Below are 20,894 nucleotides of genomic sequence, written 5' to 3' on the forward strand. Positions count from 1 at the left end.
TTCACCTCCTTCGAGTCAGGACGTCTTAATTTTTTTGTTTCTTTTGGTGTCAAATTTACGGCAATCTACAGGAAACTGTTGCTAAAACTGCACTTTGCAACATGTCTCTACTGCCAAACCACAAGGCGAAGACTCCAAAATACGGTGAGATATGTTTTGAGTTTATTTATTAATTGATTCAGTAAGCTTTAGCCTACGTAACTTAAACCAGTTAAGATTAAGTCTACTAATCAGGTGTGTTATACATAATTTCATATTAAGATGGCTAAAGTAATCATTTTCCAAGAGTATTAGAAGGTTTAGAATATATATATTACCTCAGGACAATGCACTAGAGACTGACCATATATGATCAGCGTCCAACCCTTTCTCCACCCAATCTTGGACCAGGGAGGGGCAGGCAATGGCTGCTGAATATACCTATTCGTATTTTAAGATGGCTAAAGTAATCATTTTCCAAGAGTATTAGAAGTTTTAGACTATATATGTTACCTCAGGACAATGCACTAGAGACTGATCATATATGATCAGCGTCCAAGCCTTTCTCCACCCAATCTTGGACCAGGGAGGGGCAGGCAATGACTGCTCATGACTCGGCAGATAGTGCTATAGGCTCCCCCCAAATCCCCCAACCTTAGCTCATAAGGATGGTTAGGTCGCAGACGATAATGGCACTAACGAGTCTGAGCGGGACTCGAACCCCCGACTGGCAAACACCAGGCAGAGACGTTACCAATCGGGCCACGACGACCCTTGCCAGTATATAGGAGCTTGATGGTTTTCGTTTTCAGATGCGAAGCGAGCGCATGGCGGAGCAAAATCATTAATGACGCTATCGAAATATTACCAAAATATAATGGTTTTGCTCTCCCGTGTGCTTGCTTCGCTTGTGGAAAGAGAAAAACATCAAGCTCCTATGTACTAGCAAGCATTAATGGCTGGGTGACACTTTATTGAAATTTTACCCTAATTCGTACGGGTGAATATCTGTACCATTAGTCTATTTGGTAAAATTATAGAACAGTACAGTAAATGGTTTACATAATATAAGATTATTTTAAAGCATCTGATGGTGTTTTGAATGATTTTTCATAATAGTCTCTGGCAGAAATCCATAGTTTTTTGAGTTATGGTGGTTCGACTACCATAACTGAAAAACTCTGGCTTTTAGCGACGTATCGTCATCAGATATGTTCGAAACACCTTAGATATACCGTGCACCAGTCTATGTGTATGTTCCAATGTCCTAACTAATGTTGCACTGTTATACGTATAGTGAAACCGTCCATTTCTCTAATTTTGAAACCAGGTTTGTAGACAAAACTTTATTCAGAACAGAGTTCAGTGACTAACTCTATGTAGGTCAATGCAGCTAACTGGCGCGAGTTGTGAAGAGGACACTAAGATCGTTTGCTCGAGCAAGGGTCGAGAAAACGTGCTTTAAAAGGCTAGAAAAGGGCTGAAAAGGCTAAGAAGATTTTAGAAAAGGGCTTAAAAGCCTATTAAAAGGCTGATAATGTTTTGAAAATGTTAAAAAAGGGCTAAAAAGACTATTGTAAGGCTGAAAATGCTGAGAAAAGGTTAAGAAAGGACTAAAAAGACTATCATAGGCTGAAAATGCTAAGAAAATATTAAAAAGGGCTATAAAGACTATCATAAGGCTGAAAATGCTATGAAAATATTAAAAAAGGGCTAAAAAGACTATCATAAGGCTGAAAATGCTAAGAAAATATTAAAAAGGGCTAAAAAGGCTATTATAAGGCTGAAAATGCTTAGGAAATGTTAAAAATAGCTAAAAAGGCTATTATAAGGCTGGAAATGCTAAGAGAATATTAAAAAGGACTAAAAAGGCTAATATTAGGCTGAAAATGCTAAGAAAATATTAAAAATAACTAAAAAAACTATCATAAGGCTGAAAATGCTAAGAAAATATTAAAAAGGGCTAAAAAGGCTATCAAAAGGCTGAAAATGCTAAGAAAGGGCTAAATAGGCAAAAAATGGCTATTAATTCTTTTATAAGGTTAAAAAAAGGGATATAATGCAATAAGAAGGGTAAAATAACTACTTAAAAGGCTTTTAAAAATGCTAGAACTACTATAAAAAGGCTAAAAAGAATATTAAAATGCTAGCCTACGATTCTCATATAAGTGGTCTTGTTTGCTCGCGTCGTACTCACAAACGTGCGATTTTTCCCTTTTGAGAACATGGCCTTGCTATTTAGCGATATATTTTCGCCAAAAGTTGACTGTACTTTGTGATGGACATACTTAATGCAATATTTTTCAGACCATGTATTAATTTAGGCTTAATTTGCACAATAAATTGATGCATTACGGATGTGGAATGTACAGTTCAGTACTTATAAAATGAAATCATACAGTTTTTAAAAGTACTGTATAGGCCATTAAAATGTATTCCTAATCATAGATTAACTTTGCCAATTACAGTACAGTAATCACTTAGATAATTGTAGGTGTTTATGACTTTAGTACCGAAATTTCATCTTTTCATTTGATGTAAATAGTTAAGTATCTTGTTTAGAATAGTCTTTTTTTTTTTTTTTTTTTTTTTTTTGCTGAGCCTAAGCCTACGCAAAGGTATGTTGAACGACTACCTACATTCATATTGGCATGTTGAAAATTGAGGTGTAAATCTGAATAAAGTGATAGGCCTAGACTAGACCTGCTCAATAATTGATTTTCTTACCTGGTCTCCTTTCTGGCGACGGTTAACCCGTTTCTCCTTCTTCCTTTTCCTCTTGATGTTTGGGCGACACTAGTCATAGGTACGTTTCAATGTCTTCCTCGAAGAGGATGCATGGACTGGGGTTTTTCCTTCCCGTTTCGATTCTTTTCTGCCGGCCTCATGCTGGACTGATCTTCAGTTCTTACTTGACTACTTCTGTTGCAGTCCACCGCAGTTGGGTAAGAATTATTCAGGTTTAAGTTTGGGGTTTTTCGCTTTTTACATTATTCTTTATTCTTTTATTCTGACCATAAAAGGAAAATTTATTGCTGTTTTGGTATGATACCTCATTTATGGCACCATCTTAGAAATTAATCTTTTGCTTTGGTGTGAGATCTCAATATTTTTAATAGGTTGAAAACAAGAATAATAGAAAATCTAATGGATCTTGCTTCGCCGTGCGCTCGCTTTGCTGGCTAAAAATAAAAACGTCCAGCTCCGTATGTCCTGGCAAGCGGTAATGTCGAGCTGCGCAGGCTAACGTCAATGATTGATTGTTATTTTTTAGATAATTATGTTTTTTTAGAAAATCTAATGGTTCTTGCTTCGCCGTGAAGTGAAGTGAGATCGTATACCAAAACAAAAGCACGGCTCCGGTAATTCTACCAGTTGCCTCCTCTTCGTTAATGTGGAGAATCTGGCTAGATGAATTACATAAGGTAATTATTAACATGGAATTTCCATAATAAAATTACTTTAATATTAATACTGTAATACTTACCTGGATAGTTTAACTACTCCCTCCAATTCTTCATTCCTTAAGGCACAACTGGCGAGAGAGTTGAGTGAACTCTTGTTACAGCCCCCAGTGTTACCAACAGCGGTACGCAGGAGGAGGTATCAGGGTTGCCAATGTGGTAAGAATTTGGGCGGGTTGTGATTTAGGGCTAGATAAATTATTCAGGTAAGTATTATTAAAGGAACTTAATTATGTAAAGTAAATTTCATATTCTTTAAAATTTGTGGGGTTTTTATTTATAGTTTTTCCTAGCTATACGACCCTGAGTCATTCAAGTTTTATTACCTGCCCCATCCACTGGACAAGTCCCGACTAGAGATAGAGTGAGATATCAGGCACGAGTTTGACGTAGAGTGTCGGTCATGCGACCGTAAAAGGTTGTCAGATCCTCGATAATTCCTCAACTGGTTGTAACAAGGTGCGACAGAATTAACCGCAAAAAAATGACTTTGAGTCTGTACAGGAGAAATGCTCTCTCTCTGGAGCTCTGTTCGAGGAACGAACGTCGCCACGTCAGTCAATAGAGTATTCCTTCTGTGTTGTTACCTTAACACTGTAGGATTAAGTAAGAGTCTTCAATAATTTAATCCTATTTTCATAATAGTTTTGTTTTAGGATTTTCAATATTTTAGGATTTTCAGTTTTTTTTTAAATTAAAGGAACAATGGTATTACTGAAATACTTGACATATCTAACAAAATTCATAAAACTCTGTCGTTTTCTTTTCAGATGTGTATACCGAAGATGGAGAAAAGGAGGCGGTACCATCATGTGGTCAGTACTGTTTCAACGTTTTTTCTTTATATTTTTTTTTCCGTGATGAGTTAAGGTCAATGGCTTGTAGTTAACAGCTTCTTTAATTGGTATCATGTTTTCCTCCCTTCCTTCCTCTTCAAGTCTGGGCTCAATATACTGCTCTTCTAGGAGAAGGACACTCCAAAATCAAACCACTGTTCTCTAGTCTTGGGTAGTGCCATAGCCTCTGTACCATGGTCTTCCACTGTCTTGGGTTAGAGTTCTCTTGCTTGAGGGTACACTCGAGCCCACTCTCCTATCTTATTTCTCTTCCTCTTGTTTTGTTAAAGTTTTTATAGTTTATATAGGAGATATTTATTGTTGTTACTCTTCTTAAAATATTTTATTTTCCTTTTTTCCTTTCCTCACTGAGCTATTTTCCCTGTTGGAGCCCCTGGGCTTTTTGCATCCTGCTTTTCCAACTAGGGTTGTAGCTTAGTAAGTAATAATAATAATGATAATAATAGTGTATGATTTTGATGTATAAGAATCTTCTTCTTTGTCTTCATCTTATCCCACTTCTACATGGGGTCGCTGTTTCTAGTCGGCCTTCTCCATTGTCCTCTGTGCCGTACATCATGTCCTCTTCGACCTTAAGACCCTTTTACCCCCAAAGGACGTACTGGTACGTTTCACAAAACCCATCCCTTTACCCCCAAAGGACGTACTGGTACGTTTCACAAAACCCATCCCTTTACCCCCAAAGGACGTACTGGTACGTTTCACAAAACCCATCCCTTTACCCCCAAAGGACGTACTGGTACGTTTCACAAAACCCATCCCTTTACCCCCATGGACGTACTGGTACGTCCTTGCAAAAAAATGCTATAAAAAAATTTTTTTCACATTTTTTTTATAATATTTTGGAGAAAATTCAGGCATTTTCCAAGAGAATGAGACCAACCCGACCTCTCTATGACAAAAATTAAGGCTGTAAGAGCAATTTAAAAAAAAAATATACTGCAAAATGTGGTGGGAAGAAAATAACCGCTTGGGGGTTAAGGATTGGAAATTTCCAGAGAGCCTGGGGGTAAAAGGGTTAAGACCCTTTTCCTTCATATCATTTAACAATTTATCTTTCTGCCAGAATTTTTTCCTTCCCATCTTCCTTCTGCCCTCCACCTCTTATGTTCATAATCCTTTTACATATGTGATCATCTCCCCTTTTCATGACATGACCAAACCATTTAAGTCTTCTCTCCTGAGTTTTCAATTTGATACCTCTTTGTACTTTGACTGTCATTCCGTTGCATTAGGAATCATTTCTGTATAGTCTTTTGATACAAAATTACCCATTATAGCTGCTCATTACAATTGTTATTGACTCTTACAAAAACTGGTCACTGGATTGATATTTTAAGTTGAAAAAAATGTCAGAGAGGATGACCATAAATCCCCCTATACAAGTATCTTTGTTGCAGACGAACGTTAATTAAAGTCCTCATTTTAGTGGTTAACCCTTTTACCCCCAAAGGACGTACAGTACTGGTACGTTTCAGAAAACTCATCCCTTTACCCCCATGGACGTACCGGTACATCCTTGCTAAAAGCTGATATTTACATTTTTTTTTTTGCATATTTTTTAAAATTTTTTGAGAAACTTCAGGCATTTTCCAAGAGAATGAGACCAACCTGACCTCTCTATGACAAAAATTAAGGCTGTTAGAGCAATTTAAAAAATATATACTGCAAAATGTGCTTGAAAAAAAAAGATAACCCCTGGGGGTTAAGGGTTGGAAAGTTCCAAATAGCCTGGGGGTAAAAGGGTTAAGAAAATGTGATTTGTTCCGTAACCGAAATACAAACCACGCTATTTACAAAGGGTTACCTTTTAGCGCAGCTGAAATGGCGAGCCATTAGAATTTAACGAGGGTGTATTACCCCCGCGCTAGTTAGCGGGGGGTTAGGGGAGTGGTAGCTAGCTACCCCTCCTCCCCCTCACACACAGGTGAATGCTCGCTTTCACTTTTGGCTCGGACTGTGACAGACGTCTCTGTCTTGCTCCTCTCTTGGCAGCCATTGTTTGTTTTGTCTTTACTTAATCGCTTACTTTTCATTTACTCAATATATATGTAAACATGTTTTCATGTTTGTATATATATTTGAGTATAGAAATAAGTAAGTTTCCTTTTCAGATTTGTGTGTGTAGTGTACGATATCTACGTGGATTCCTCGGCTGTTAGGCCACCACGGCGTAATTTTATGGGTGGCGATCGAGTTTGACTTATGTCTTTCTCTCTCTCTCTCTTGAGGTCGTTCACCCTTTTACTACGTGTTACTACGCCCTTGTAGCTTCCTTTCCGTGTGGGGGGGTTTGCTACGCCGTACGTTTGTCTCAATTAGTTATGAATCTAATTGTAGTTGTTTTTTGTTTTTCAGCTTGTAGAACGATTCCTTTCGGGGTTTTCGTTCTTTCTTTAGTGTTCATTCATTTTTAAATTACATAATTACATAGTTACATAATTATAATTGTTATAATTCTGTTTTGGTTACAGCTCTCCTTCCGTGAGTGTAAGTGGTTGTGAGGGCACGTGCCTGTTGTGTAATTCTTGTTTCCTTTCCCTCGGGATTCCTCTTCGGAGCCTTCCCGGGGGAATGAATGTGTACGAATATTATTTGTTTTATTTTTTTACAGTTACCGATCTAGTTCGTTTCTGTAATATGGCAACGGTGTGAGCTGTCTGGTTGAGTCCTTGGGATTCGGCTGTTGCTGCCTCCCCCCTTGTATTTTCGTCAGGGGCGTGTCTCCTTCTACTGGAAGTACTCCCGTGACGACGGACAGCTCTCCAGTTCATTTTAGAACTCTCAGGAGGCTTGCCTCCTTGGGCGGGTAACTTTCCTTCCGAGGGAAGTTTTTCCTGTCCAGGCTTGAGTTTTTCCCCTTTTGGAGGGTTCTTCTCTTGCCTTTTTTTCGTGCGACTATGCTCTTGGTGCTGAGCGGTCGCACCTGCAGTTTCGCTCAAGGGGCTGGGCAATTGCAGGAGCTCCTCTTCGGAGGATTGCTCCTTTTAGGTCACTGGCTGACCAGTCTCTTCTACGAAGTGTTTCTCTTTCGTTCGTGAGAGAGTACACTCATAGAGACTCCTCTTCGGAGGTTTCTTCTGTTGCTGTTGGCCTCCCTCGCCGTAAGGCCCACCGTCCGCCTCGTCGTAAGAGCCTCTCATCTCCCTATAAGGGTGCTTGAGGCGCCTTTTTGGATCTCCGTTTGCAGCCTACAACTCCTTTTTCTCGATCTTCCGCCTTGGTGCAGATGGAAAGCAGTCTGATCTCGTCTTCCGACGGGCAACGGTCTTCCCGACGGACAACGGTCTTCCCGACGGACAGCGGTCTTCCGACGGACATCAGTCTCCCGGCGGACAACGATCCCTTTGGGGCAAAGGGTTGCCCCCACGGTGGTTCTTCCCTTGCGTGTCAGGGTTTCCCTGCGCGCCCTTCTGCTGTGTTTTCTCCTGCTCCTGCTCAGTGTTAGCGCACAGGCGCTCTTCTGCTCATCAGCGCTTTCAAGATGATCATCCCTGCTGTTCCTGTTGGTTCCTGTTACTCGCCCTGTGCGCCCACGTTCGCCCTCGCGATCTAGAACTTCGGTTCAGGTCGGGGTCAAGGACTCTTCTTCTATGCGCAGGCTTCCACGCGTAGCCTTCTGCTCGTCAGCGATCATCAGCTCGCCAGCGATCATCAGCTCGCCAGCGATCATCAGCTCGCCAGCGATCGATCACCTGTCTCTCGGCGATCTCCGGATCGCCTGCGTGTGTTACAGCCGGCACGCCAACGTTCTCCAACACTTCTGAAGGAACATGGTTCGCCAGCTACTAGCTCACCTGCGCATGCTGATCGCCATTGCGCGACCCTCAACTGCGGATGCTGATCGCCATCGCGCGACCCTCAACTGCGGATGCTGATCGCCATCGCGCGACCCTCAACTGCGGATGCTGATCGCCATCGCGCGACCCTCAACTGCGGATGCTGATCGCCATCGCGCGACCCTCAACTGCGGATGCTGATCGCCATCGCCCGACCCTCAACTGCGGATGCTGATCGCCATCGCGCGACCCTCAACTGCGGATGCTGATCGCCATCGCCCGACCCTCAACTGCGGATGCTGATCGCCATCGCGCGACCCTCAACTGCGGATGCTGATCGCCATCGCGCGACCGCACACCTGCGGATGCTGATCATCGCGCGACCCTCAACTGCGGATGCTGATCATCGCGCGACCCTCAACTGCGGATGCTGATCATCGCGCGACCCTCAACTGCGGATGCTGATCGCCATCGCGCGACCGCACACCTGCGGATGCTGATCACCATCGCGCGACCCTCAACTGCAGATGGTGTTCGCCATCGCGCGATCGCCCACCTGCAGATGCTGCTCGCCATCGCGTGATCGCCCACCTGCGCATGCTGATCGCCTTCGCGCGACCCTCAACTGCGGATGCTGATCGCCATCGCGCGACCGCACACCTGCGGATGCTGATCACCATCGCGCGACCCTGCGCATGCTGATCACCATCGCGCGACCCTGCGCATGCTGATCACCATCGCGCGACCCTCAACTGCAGATGCTGTTCTCCATCGCGCGATCGCCCACCTGCAGATGCTGCTCGCCATCGCGCGATCGCCCAACTGCGCATGCTGATCACCATCGCGCGACCCTGGCATGCTGATCACCATCGCGCGACCCTGCGCATACTGATCACCATCGCGCGACCCGGCGCATGCTGATCACCATCGCACGATCGCCCTCCTGCACATGCTGCTCGCGATCGCTCACCTTCGCATACTGCTCGCCAACGCACGATCGCTCACCTGCGCATGCTGCTCGACCATCGCGTCGGCATAACACAACGCGCCATCGCCAACCTGCGCGTTAGCGCTCACCAGCTCACCACCGATCGCTTGTTGATCCATATCGCCAGCGGTCTTCCTCGCCCACGCGGCAGCGCGTATCCTCGCCATCGCGCTAACGCTTGCGTTCGCCGCCTCGGACTCGCTCTCATCCACCTGCCCACCCTCACGACCGCTCGCCTGCGCGCCCGCTCGCCCGCGCGACCGCTCGCCCACGCGACCGCTCGCCTGTGCGCCTACACGTCTACGCTCATGCGCGTCCGCGCCCACGCGCGAACCAACGGTTTTTCCATCGCGCGGACGGATGGTGTTCCGTCGCGCGAACCTACAGTGTTTCTTCGCACAAACGTCAGCTTATTTCTTGCAGTATCCATTGCTCGTCTATGGGTTATCGCTCGCCGACCACCAGCTCTCGCCCTTCCTACCACGCTCGCCCTCCTTCTGCGCTCCTTCGCTCACCTTCGTTTGCGTTACCGCGCATGGGCGCTTCCACGTTCACCCACGCGAAAATCTTTGAATTACCGTCACGCGAGCTCCAGGGCGATTGCGACCACGATTCCCAATGGGGTTTTCGCAGCATGGCCAGCCTGGCGAGTTCTTCTGGAGCGTATTTCCAGAACACGGCCTCACCCCGTAAACGCAGAGCATGGCACTTGCAAGAATAGGAGAAACTTAAGGGAGATCTGAGCAACACTCCTCTTTCCTGAATCTGGGTTAGCCCTTCCCCGTCATTCCCTGGAAGGACTTTTGGCGGGGGTGTTTTCCGTTCGAGATTTCTCCATCGGACAAGGGGTGACTGCTTACCCCTTCCTTTGGGAGCTTACCAGGTTCTTTCCCTCCTCGGTTACGGCCCGAGGTTTGGTTCAAGGAAGCTACAGGAAGATCAGGGGTACTTTCCTCCTCTCGAGCTCAGGCACCTTGGCCTTTCGTCGTTAAGTATCTAACTTGCGGACAAGCTCGATGTTGTACCATCTGGACGCGCTGACTGAGGGCTTCCTTCGGGTGTCTCATCTGTGGAGGTCGACGACCTCAGACACCCTTCCATCCTTGAGAAGAGTTTGTTTGTGCCCAAGGACAGAGACTTAGACAGCTGCTGTGCGGAGGAAATCGACTTCCGGTTTCACTCCTCCAAGGCGCTTTCTTCCAGACTCTGCAGGGCTCCAGCGCCCTTTTCTTTCAACCACGTCGGCCTAAGTTATCGGCTACGACAACTGGGACAAGGTGTCCAATTGCAGTTTCCTCCTGTCAGGAACAGATGGCACGGGAGACTCCCCCGGGGGGGCATAGTCCTAAAAGGAGTTCACGAACTCTAGGATTGCAGGTTTTTCGCTGGGAGGATGCTTAAGGTTACTCATCCGAATGACAGCTTCCCGATGCCCATTCCCGCACAATCTCTGTGATCAGCCAAGGATAACGCGCCTGCCGTCTCTGTCAGCGAATTCATTGTCTCTGAACCTCTATGCCATAGCGTCAGCAGAGTTGCCCGGTTGGGCAGAATGATCCATACCTTAGGCGAAGGTCTTCCTTAGGATCATCGACGGCTTCACCCCCGGCCCCCTCAGTCGATCCTTTCTTGTAAGGAAGGATCTGAGAGGGGATGTCCGTAGTCGACCTCTTAGCCCTGATCAAGTTTGTCGAACAAACTTCGGCCAGCGTAGACCAGCAGAATCGATCAGACTGGTAACGAGGCTACAGGACTCCTTAAACCCTGGATCGGAAGGACGGGTACTTTCAGTTTCCATTCCATCCATCTTCCAGGGTGATCGTCGAATTCAGCCTAGACTGCAAGTATTCCTGCTTATGATGCAGTGTGGCTATCCCGCCGTGGCATAGCAGGTTTGTTTCCCCAGAGAACTCTCCCTGCCTTCCTCTTGGCCGCTCAGGTGCAGGCTTCCGCCTCCTCTGCTGTTTGGAGGGCTGGTCAACTCCGGTAGGCTCGGGTTCGACCTTCTTCAGCGCCGGGACAAGCTTCCGGATGCTTACCATGAGTGTGGGCTCATGGTATTTTGCTTGGAGCCTTCTCTTCCTCTGCCTCAACATCTGGAGTATTTGACCATGATATTGAGTCAACGGCCTTACCACGTTGGAAACCCCGCTTCTCGTCCGTCCAGCGAGGTTAAGCAACGTCGGTACTTGGATGGGTGACCACCTGGGGACGCCAGATTCTGTTACCACATCCTCCGAGCCTTCCTTTTGGTTGACTGTGGCAAGACTGAGGAGAGTCACAGTACCTGTTCTCAGTCAAGCAGAGCTTTCAGCCCTACCTTGGAACGTTTCCTAGTTCTCCTTTCCTCTTTGACCCGTCTATAGTCCGAACGGTCGCCTCAGGATAAGTTCCATGTGGGGCGATCCAAGTTCCGGTGGCTTCAGGCAATGTTTAACCGGACTTCCTGGCCCCTATGGGACCAGCGGAACTATTAGACCTGCAATGGGTGTTGACCTATGGAGCCTCTTGATGGTAGTGGATATTCTCGTCCTTTCCCCACATTCTTGATGCTGTTCTCGGACTCGTCAAAGGAAAGGGGGGGGGGCATGTTCCGGTCCAGGCCTATGGTCAAGACCTGAAGGATACCTCTCCATCATTCAGGCAGGCTTAGGGGCCTTAGTCTGGCCCCTCTACAGATCCTACAGCTCCTGTCGAGTCGCCCCGTGCGCGTCGACTTCATGATTCTGGCGTATTCTAACCAGCAGGGGACGCATTTTCACACCTTCACATCTTGCAGTAGAGATACCGGGATGATTGAGATTCTCTCAATACCACCATCGGCTCTCTCATTCCAGGCAGGGGAATGTTCTCTTAGACTATCCGAGCAGAGCCTCGTAGAGAGAGTGTACCTGGGGGTCTTTGACCTTGGGTAACCAGCAAGTACTGGTCTGGGGGACCTGATCGCGACAGCTTGGAACCTCAAGCTTCCGCTGTTCTTCCCCCCAGTCTCAGACCCCGAGACTCTGGCAAGATGCATTCCGGTGATGGTGGGACAACTTCGACGCCTGCGTCTTCCCTCCTTTTTGTCTGTGGACAATGGGTCTCAACAAGACCAGGTTGTCTGTCAACCTTTCAATGGGAGAGCTCCACTGGGACTATGCGCAGAACGGTTTCTGGACCCTCTGCTTCCCCTGACGGAACTCCCGGGAGAGCTTCTCCCACGGCGCAGACTACTCAAGCAACCACACTGCGACATCTCTCCCGAACCGGGGCGTCGCTTCGGCTTCATGCCTGGAGACACTACGCCTCCTCCTCAAGAAGAGACAACCCGCTACAGTCGCGGTACGGAGGTCGCGTCATCTGCGATAGTCATCCACAGGGGTCTCCCAGGCAAAGTGAAGAGTCTAAGGTGGTTGGTGCCGTGGGAGATATACCTCTTCCCTTGAGGCCTCTTCTCCAGCAATAACGGTCTTATTGCCTTTCGGCGGGAGGAAACTCCTTTCCGCTCTCGGCTATGAAGCCTGTCGCTCAGCCTTTCCCTGACCTTCAGGCTTAAAGGAATAACTTTTTCCTGCCCGCTGGATCTATCCTCGCTCATGCGAAGCTACGATCGTCCCTGCCCTAGTCGGAGAAAGACCTCCAACTTGGAGCATGGCTCGGACTTTTAGTCCTTTTAGAGATCTTCTCAAGACCCTTTACGACAGGCCTCGGATTGTATTCCGCCTTGGGTCTCCTGCTCACTCTGGCCACGGCCAGTGTGTAAGCAATCTTCTTGGTCTCTTACGACTCCCCCCTTTCTAAGGAAGAGGGGAAGGCAACATTCAGGTTCACTCCTGAGTTGTTGGCTAGACTCAGAATCTGGGGGTCCCGGCCCTTCGGTCCGATTCATTCAAGATTTCGAGTCTCTCTTCTGTATCTGATGTCCCAAGACCTTCTCTTTCTTGCCAGGGAAGGAATCGAGAGGTTAGCTCTGGGAACAGCTGCAGTTTCTTCCTCAGTTGCAGCCGATTTGGGAGCACAAGGAGGACATGGGGGAGAGTCACCAGTATACCTCTCCAGCCCGGACTCAAGGACATTCATCTTGACCTGTCTCCAGACCCTCCCCCGTCACGTCGCCCTACAGCACGATGTTGGATACATCGCAATGTCCCTCGCCTTCGAGTAATACTACTCTGTGACGCAGGTGCTACAAGCTGGAGTCTGGAAGCGTCTAATGACCTTCGCAGCCCGCTTCCTGCAGGGCGTGACCCACAGGAGTCTCGATACGTTTTCTATCGCTCTGTGGTGGCTACACAACAGCTGGTCTAACTTCAGGCTCCTTTTTGGACAGGTAGCAGAAGGTTGAGGGCATTGTTATCAGGTTTTAGTCTGCATGAACGAAAGAATATGTCTGGCCCTTACTTCTTTCTTCATCATCCCCTCTACGGGGAAGCAGCATCCTGGTCTCTGCATAGCTGACCTCGAACCTCTGCAGGTAAACCATGCTTCCTTGTGTTCCGAGTATTGAGTCAATACTGTCGCGTCCCCCATACCCTGACGAGGTGGTATTGGGAACGTCCTAACCCAGAGTTCCTTCTGGAACTCCAGGTCAACTGCCTAGGACGGGTCACACTTCTTCCTTCACACACAAGCTTACGTAGGCCACATGGTTCCTTGCGGAGCAAGGAACTTGTGAGGTGCAGGGACTCCTTTTCTCGAGTGCGACTCACTCGGATTCTGAGTCCCCGGGTAAAGCCAAAGCCAGTATGGCTGGGGACTTTCCACCCTACCTAAGGGGTAAGTCACCCTTTGTAAATAGCGTGGTTTGTATTTCGGTTACGGAACAAATGACAAATTCGAAGATAATTTGTATTTTTCCTAACCATACAAACCTTAGCTATTTACACATATTTGCCCGCCAGCCCTGTCCCCCAAGACAAGTCCTACCTCTAAGTGAAAGTGAGCATTCACCTGTGTGTGAGGGGGAGGAGGGGTAGCTAGCTACCACTCCCATACCCCCTCGCTAACTAGCGCGGGGGTAATACACCCTCGTTAAATTTTAATGGCTCGCCATTTCAGCTGCGCTAAAAGGTAACCCTTTGTAAATAGCTAAGGTTTGTATGGTTAGGAAAAATACAAATTATCTTCGAATTTGTCATTTTATAACTTTAAGTGGACCACTCGGATCTTGCTGAAAGCGATCTTGGGTAAATAACCTTTTGCAGAGAAATAGAGAAACAAAATTTCATCCGGAAATGATTTTATCGAGTTTTAATCCACTGGATCATTTTTTTAAATTTTTCATATTGATATTTCTGTGATAATTATTCTGCATCTGAACTGATTGATATTTGAAGGGTATTGACAAATTTAGAAAAAATTAAAAACTGTGGATATGATAGAAGCCACATGTATCCATTCAATTAATTTAGGGTCGAGTGTTTATTATTATTATTATTATTATTATTATTATTATTAATAGTTAAGCTACAATCCTAGATAGAAAAGCAGAATGCTATAAACCCAGAGGCTCCAACAGGGAAAATAGCCCAGTTAGGAAAGGAAACGAGGAAAAATAAAATATTTTAAGAACAGTAACATTAGAATATCTACTATATAAACTATAAAAGCTTTAACAGAACAAGATGAAGAGAAATAAGATAGTGTGCCCGAGTGTACCCTCAAGCAAGAGAACTCTAACTCAAAACAGAAGTATTTGAAAAACCATAGTTGAGTCAAAGCTATAGTATGGGACACCCATGTAAGTCAAAAAGGGCGCTGAAGAAGTTTTTTTTTTTTACAGGAGAGAGTGGGTCCGACGGGCAAGCGAGTTCCAGAGGCTCTTTGGAAAAACTACAGTGGAGGTAATTTTGTAGGAGTTTGAAGAATAAATCTTTTGTTGTATTTTCCACCTGGTAAAACTTGTATAATAATTTATACAGTAGATTTGAATATTATTATTATTATGATTATTATTATTATTATTATTATTATTATTATTATTATTATTACTAGCTAAACTACAACCCTAGTTGGAAAAGCAGGATGCTATAAGCCCAAGGGGTCCAACAGGAAAAATAGCCCAGTCAGGAAAGGAAACGAGGAAATAAATAAACTACAAGGTAAAAATAAACAAAATAAAATATTTCAAGAACAGTAAGAACATTAAATTAAATACATCATATATAAACTATAAAATCTTTAAAAAAACAAGAGGAAGAGAATTAAGATAGAACAGCATGCCAGAGTGTACCCCCAAGCAAGAGAACTCTAATCCAAGATAGTGGAACGCCATGGTACATAGGCTATGGCACTACCCAAGACCAGAGGACAATGGTTTGCTTTTGGAGTATCTATCTTTGAAGGAACGGCAGAGGGAAAACTTGCTTTAAACCAGCCATCCGTTGAGATACTACCACTAGAGAGTAATTATGTCCTTTGACTGACCCGACAATACTACATTGGATCCCCCTCTCTTGTTACGGCTCATTTTACTTTTGCCTACACATATACTGAATAGTCTGTCTTATTCTTTCCACATTGTCCTCTGTCCTCATACACCTGACAACACTGAGAATATCAAACAATTCTTCTTCACCCAAGGGGTTAACTACTGCACTGTAATTGTTCAGTGGCCACTTTCCTCTTGTAGGTAACGGTAGAAGAGACTCTTCAGCTATGTTAAGCATCTCTTTCAGGAGAAGGACCATTGTTCTCTAGTCTTGGATAGTGCCATAGCATCTTATCCTGGAAGGCATTTGAAAGGAAAGCATATGGAGTATTGTATCAAACAGTAAATCCAAGTAAATTATTTGTGTGTGTGTGTGTTATTATTCTGGTGCGGGGTTACGTTATAAGAACTCCTGTCAGTGTGGGTCTTTGAATTGATACGCATGAGATATTATAAACGCTGTATTCTGCAAAGGTCTGGTTACTAATATCAATCTGTATCATAAACCTGTAGTATTTTATGCTTTTATTTTATATATATTGTATATAATTTCTCTCAAATTGTATATCAGATTCTCTAGTTCCAAAATTTATTTGTTCCTGTGTGTTTACAAATCTTTTGCCCTTTGAAATAAGGAATGAGTAAGCTGGAACAGCTGTTAAATTCATCAACGAGGTAATGAGTAAGCTGGAATGGCTGGTAAATTCATCAATGGGGTAATGAGTAAGCTGCAACAGCTGTTAAATTTATCAATGAGGTAATGAGTAAGCTGTAACAGCTGTTAAATTCATCAACGAGGTAGTGAGTAAGCTGGAACAGCTGTTAAATTCATCAGTGAGGTAGTGAGTAAGCTGGAATGGCTGTTAAATTCATCAATGAGGTAATGAGTAAGCTGGAATGGATGTTAAATTCATCAATGAGGTATAGTAGTTAACGACAGATGTTGAGCACAAACGAGTATCCCTGTCAACAATCCTATCAAAGACTTCAATTCTGACTATGGCCGTAACCAGTATGGAAGTACTGTTGCCTCCTAATTGAAGCTTTTAATTCTTTTCTTTTATTCTTCCAGTTGCGTAGTTGATTTTTGGCTTCATTCATATTATTGAGGTGAAGCAGGATGTATGTAAATGTAACCAAAAAGGTGGACCTTTTAACCGATTTATGTTTAAACCGGCTATAGGTCCACACACTGTCATTGCTTCTAGTAGGGGTCACGATTGTTCGAAAATATCCCTAGGTGCCGATTGTAGACTGTAGCATCCCATTTAGTCGCAAGCAATGCAAAGATGATTCCAAAGAAGCTCTATAGCACTTTTCTTTTCCCATCGAGATCGCAGGCCACCGAAGTGTCTTTGGATACGCTTCTGGCTCGATCCAATGTGAAGTGTGTCAGGGGCCAGGAGAACTATTTACATTGTTAGGTTTTTCAGGGTTTGGTAGCATGTGGGGTTCCCTGCAGTGATTACTACGCTCTGTGTTGAAAGCTCTACCATTGCTTGGAGACCCCTGCCAATGAGTTTAACCTAGATATAACTTGACCTTCCTTAGATCTTACATGTGGGCTCTCAAAGAGGAAGCTGATAATTAATGTTACTTGACCCTAGAGTTCCTAGTGCCACTAGCCCCAGTGGTGATCATGATGAAGGGAGCGAGTGTAAGGCTCAAGAAACTGGCAACTGGGAAACCGAAGAGGGTGTCCCCAGCCTTGGGTTCTGTGCCGGCGAATCAGATCAGGCTAGATCAGCTTATCCATCCCTATAAGGGGCTGATAGGAGGTGGGTGGAGTCTATCTCCCTCATTCACATATAGGACGAGGGAGACTGGCATAGTCTAGGTTAAAAAGAGACCTAACCCATTTGGTTCTATTGGAGTTTACTCCAATAAGCGAGTCCCCATTTTAAAGAGCGAAAGGCTCGTATATTCTTAGTAACGAATATTTTGAAAATAATTCTTATTAATTATATAAACCTATGTCCTTTGATGTTGAAGTTTTCACTTCAGGCGCTCATCTTAATGCTGAGCTGAAATCTTTAACGGGAAAGTGGCGTGGCTACTCCCCCATGTGCACCGCCTTTCAGTAACTACGTCGTTAAAGGATTCAACAGCCGTTTAAACTCCGTTGAAGACATTCCTTAGTTTAAAGAACCCATGTTTGAATAGCTAAAGAAAAAAAAATAGCAAATTACTTTGAAAATTTTAATATCTTTGTAATACTAGGCAGGCAGTTAATTCTAATAGCCAGGCCTTCTCCATCATGAGACTCAATACTGCACAGTATTCTAGAAGTTTTATTCCAGCTGTGAGAAGGCTGTGGAATGATCTTCCTAATCGGGTAGTTGAATCAGTAGAACTTCAAAAGTTCAAAGTTGCTGTAAATGTTTTTATGTTGAACAGGCTGACATGAGTCTCTCTTCATAGTTTATATGACATATCTGTTTTGATGTTACTGTTTTAGAATGATTTATTCTTGATTGGTTCTCACCATTTATTTATTTCCTTATATTCTTTCCTCACTCACTTGGCTATTTTTCTCTATTGGAACCCTTGGGCTTATAGCATCTTACTTTTCCAACTAGGGTTATAGCTTGGCTAGTAAAAATAATAATATTGTTGCTTATGTAATGGTTGTAGAGTACAATAATAATTGTGTAATTAAATATACTTTATTAAACTGCTATTAATATACAGTTATCTCTTTATGTCAGTCCTTTCTTCAGTTATTACTTTATACAGTACTGTAATGATAAGTCTTTTGAGGTAATGTAGACTACGATGCTGTGCTTTAACCCTGGATAGGTACGCTCCTCGGACACCCCTTTAAGGGTATACTCGGACGCGAACGACCCCGACGCCAAAAAAAATTCTTGAAAAATCAGTTTTTGCAGTAACCTCCTTTTTTCTTTTGCCAAAAAAAACTTCAATGAATGCTTAAAACAACTGTATAGATAAATACTACTCATCTGCAGAAAAACTATTTATTCTAAATATTTTAAAAAATTAAGTAGAAAAAAAAAAAGACCTGACATAAAAACTCATAAAAAAAAAGTTTATACATATATACACAAATCCTTTTAGGAATTGATTCTTGAATGTTTAGGACACATCTTGATGTATTTTGGATGAAGTCAGACCCATGGAGGTGAAGATCTGAAATGAGAAAAAAAGGGTAACTTTTTTTGGCCAAAAAAATTTGTCCAAATTTCATGAATTTTTTTGGGTACCCAAATGAAATAGGAAGTGGCTAATTTTTTTAGGGAATAAACATATGTTATCCTAAAATAGAAATATGTAAAAAAAATCTTCATTATTTTGTAAATTACATTTATATCAGGGGCCATATCTAAAGGTAATTTTTTGAGTACTTAGAAATTCCGTAAAAAAATACATATATTTAATATATAATATGATATTTATGCAGGTAAAAATATACCAAAATATCACAAATTCTATAGGGAACAAGAATATATATAGATAGGGCAGCTTACGCTTCGGATATGTCCACAAAATGGCCGCCAACCACACTGACTCAGACTCCCTAATCTGCCACTTGAAATGTAGGAAGGGTATGTCAATTTCAAGGTGTTATTTACTAATCTAATTATTATTGGATATGCATAAAAATTTTATGGTGGGTTGCTGGATAATTGTCGATTATTTTACGACTATAAAATTAAAATTCTGACCCAAAAAATTTTTTTTGAAGGGAAATAAAATCGAAAAAAAAAATGTAAAACAATATTTTAGCTAAAAAAATTTGATGATATTCAATCAAAAAAAAAGTAAACAAAATTTTCCGACAAATAAACATCTAGAGGAATCATTACTCTGTGATAGTTCCTTAGTACGTAGTAATTTTGAAAGAATTGGGAAAAAACGAAAAAATGGCAATCACCGGAAAATCGAACACATACCTATATATACGCCATATCTGGCTAAAAAAAAGATAGGCATGGGTAGCCAGATCATCTAGAAACACTTTCCAACACTATAAAAATATAAGTTTTGCGACACTACTTGCCAATTCCTTACGGTAACATGACTAAGCAAAAAAATGCAAAACAAATAAAAAGGGGCACTCGCGGAAAAATGGCTAACATTCTAATATACGGCATTTCAGAAAAAAAAAATTCAGCCACGTGCTAGGCAAACCATCAAGGCACATTTTCCGACAAATAAACATCTAAATGAATAATTACTCTGTGATAGTTCCTTAGTACGTAGTAATTTTGAAAGAAATGGGAAAAAACGAAAAAATGGCAATCACAGGAAAATCGAACACATACCTATATATACGCCATATCTGGCTAAAAAAAGAAGATAGGCATGGGTAGCCAGATCATCTAGAAACACTTTCCAACACTATAAAATTATAAGTTTTGCTACACTACTTGCCAATTCCTTACGGTAACATGACTAAGCAAAAAAATGCAAAACAAATAAAAAGGGGCACTCGTGGAAAAATGGCCATTCTAATATACGGCATTTCAGAAAAAAAAAAATTTCAGCCACGTGCTAGGCAAACCATCAAGGCATATTTTCCGACAAATAAACATATAAATGAAATATTACTCTGTGATAGTTCCTTAGTACGTAGTAATTTTGAAAGAAATGGGAAAAAACGAAAAAATGGCAATCACAGGAAAATCGAACACATACTTATATATACGCCATATCTGGCTAAAAAAAAAATAGGCATGGGTAGCCAGATCATCTAGAAACACTTTCCAACACTATAGAAATATAAGTTTTGCGACACTACTTGCCAATTCCTTACGGTAACATGACTAAGCAAAAAAATGCAAAACAAATAATAAGGGGCACTCGCGGAAAAATGCCCAACATTCTAATATACGGCATCTCAGATAAAAAAAAAAGACATGCACGTGTTAGCCCAACCATCAAGGCACACTTTCTAACACATAAACATGAAAAAAAAATCAATAATATACGGCAATTCCTTACTACGTAGTAAATTTTTACAAATATTGAAAAAAAAACAGAAATTGGCAACCGCAGTTAAATACCCAATATACCAATAACTACGTCGTATCTGACAAAAACAAAATCACGCATGGGTAGCCAGATCATCTAGACACACTTTCCAACACTAAAAAAGCAAAAGTTTTACGACACTATTTCGCAATATCTTACGGAAAAATGACTTGGCAAAAAAATGAAAAAAAAATGAAAAAGGGACACTCGCGGTAAAATGCCCGACATTCTAATATACAACATCTCAGATAAAAAAAAAGACATGCACGTGTTAGCCCAACCATCAAGGCACACTTTCTAACACATAAACATGAAAAAAAAATGAATAATATACGGCAATTCCTTACTACGTAGTAATTTTTACAAATATTGAAAAAAAAACAGAAATTGGTAACCGCAGTTAAATACCCAATATACCAA

At 43.0% G+C, this 20,894-nt stretch overlaps 1 protein-coding gene across 1 annotated transcript in view; it reads left to right on the plus strand.

Moving 5' to 3' along the window:
• The window catches only part of LOC137627099 (mutS protein homolog 4-like), a 128,464-nt gene continuing 107,570 nt past the window's right edge, over nucleotides 1–20,894 (plus strand). Inside the window, exons 1-3 of the mRNA XM_068358114.1 lie at nucleotides 1–144; nucleotides 4,214–4,258; nucleotides 14,832–14,892. Of these exons, the coding sequence (XP_068214215.1) occupies nucleotides 102–144; nucleotides 4,214–4,258; nucleotides 14,832–14,892 (149 nt within the window). The 5' untranslated portion in view covers nucleotides 1–101. The remainder of the gene's footprint in view (nucleotides 145–4,213; nucleotides 4,259–14,831; nucleotides 14,893–20,894) is intronic.

Source organism: Palaemon carinicauda, chromosome 34 (assembly GCF_036898095.1).
Source record: "Palaemon carinicauda isolate YSFRI2023 chromosome 34, ASM3689809v2, whole genome shotgun sequence".
NCBI classification, from domain to species: Eukaryota; Metazoa; Arthropoda; class Malacostraca; order Decapoda; family Palaemonidae; genus Palaemon; species Palaemon carinicauda.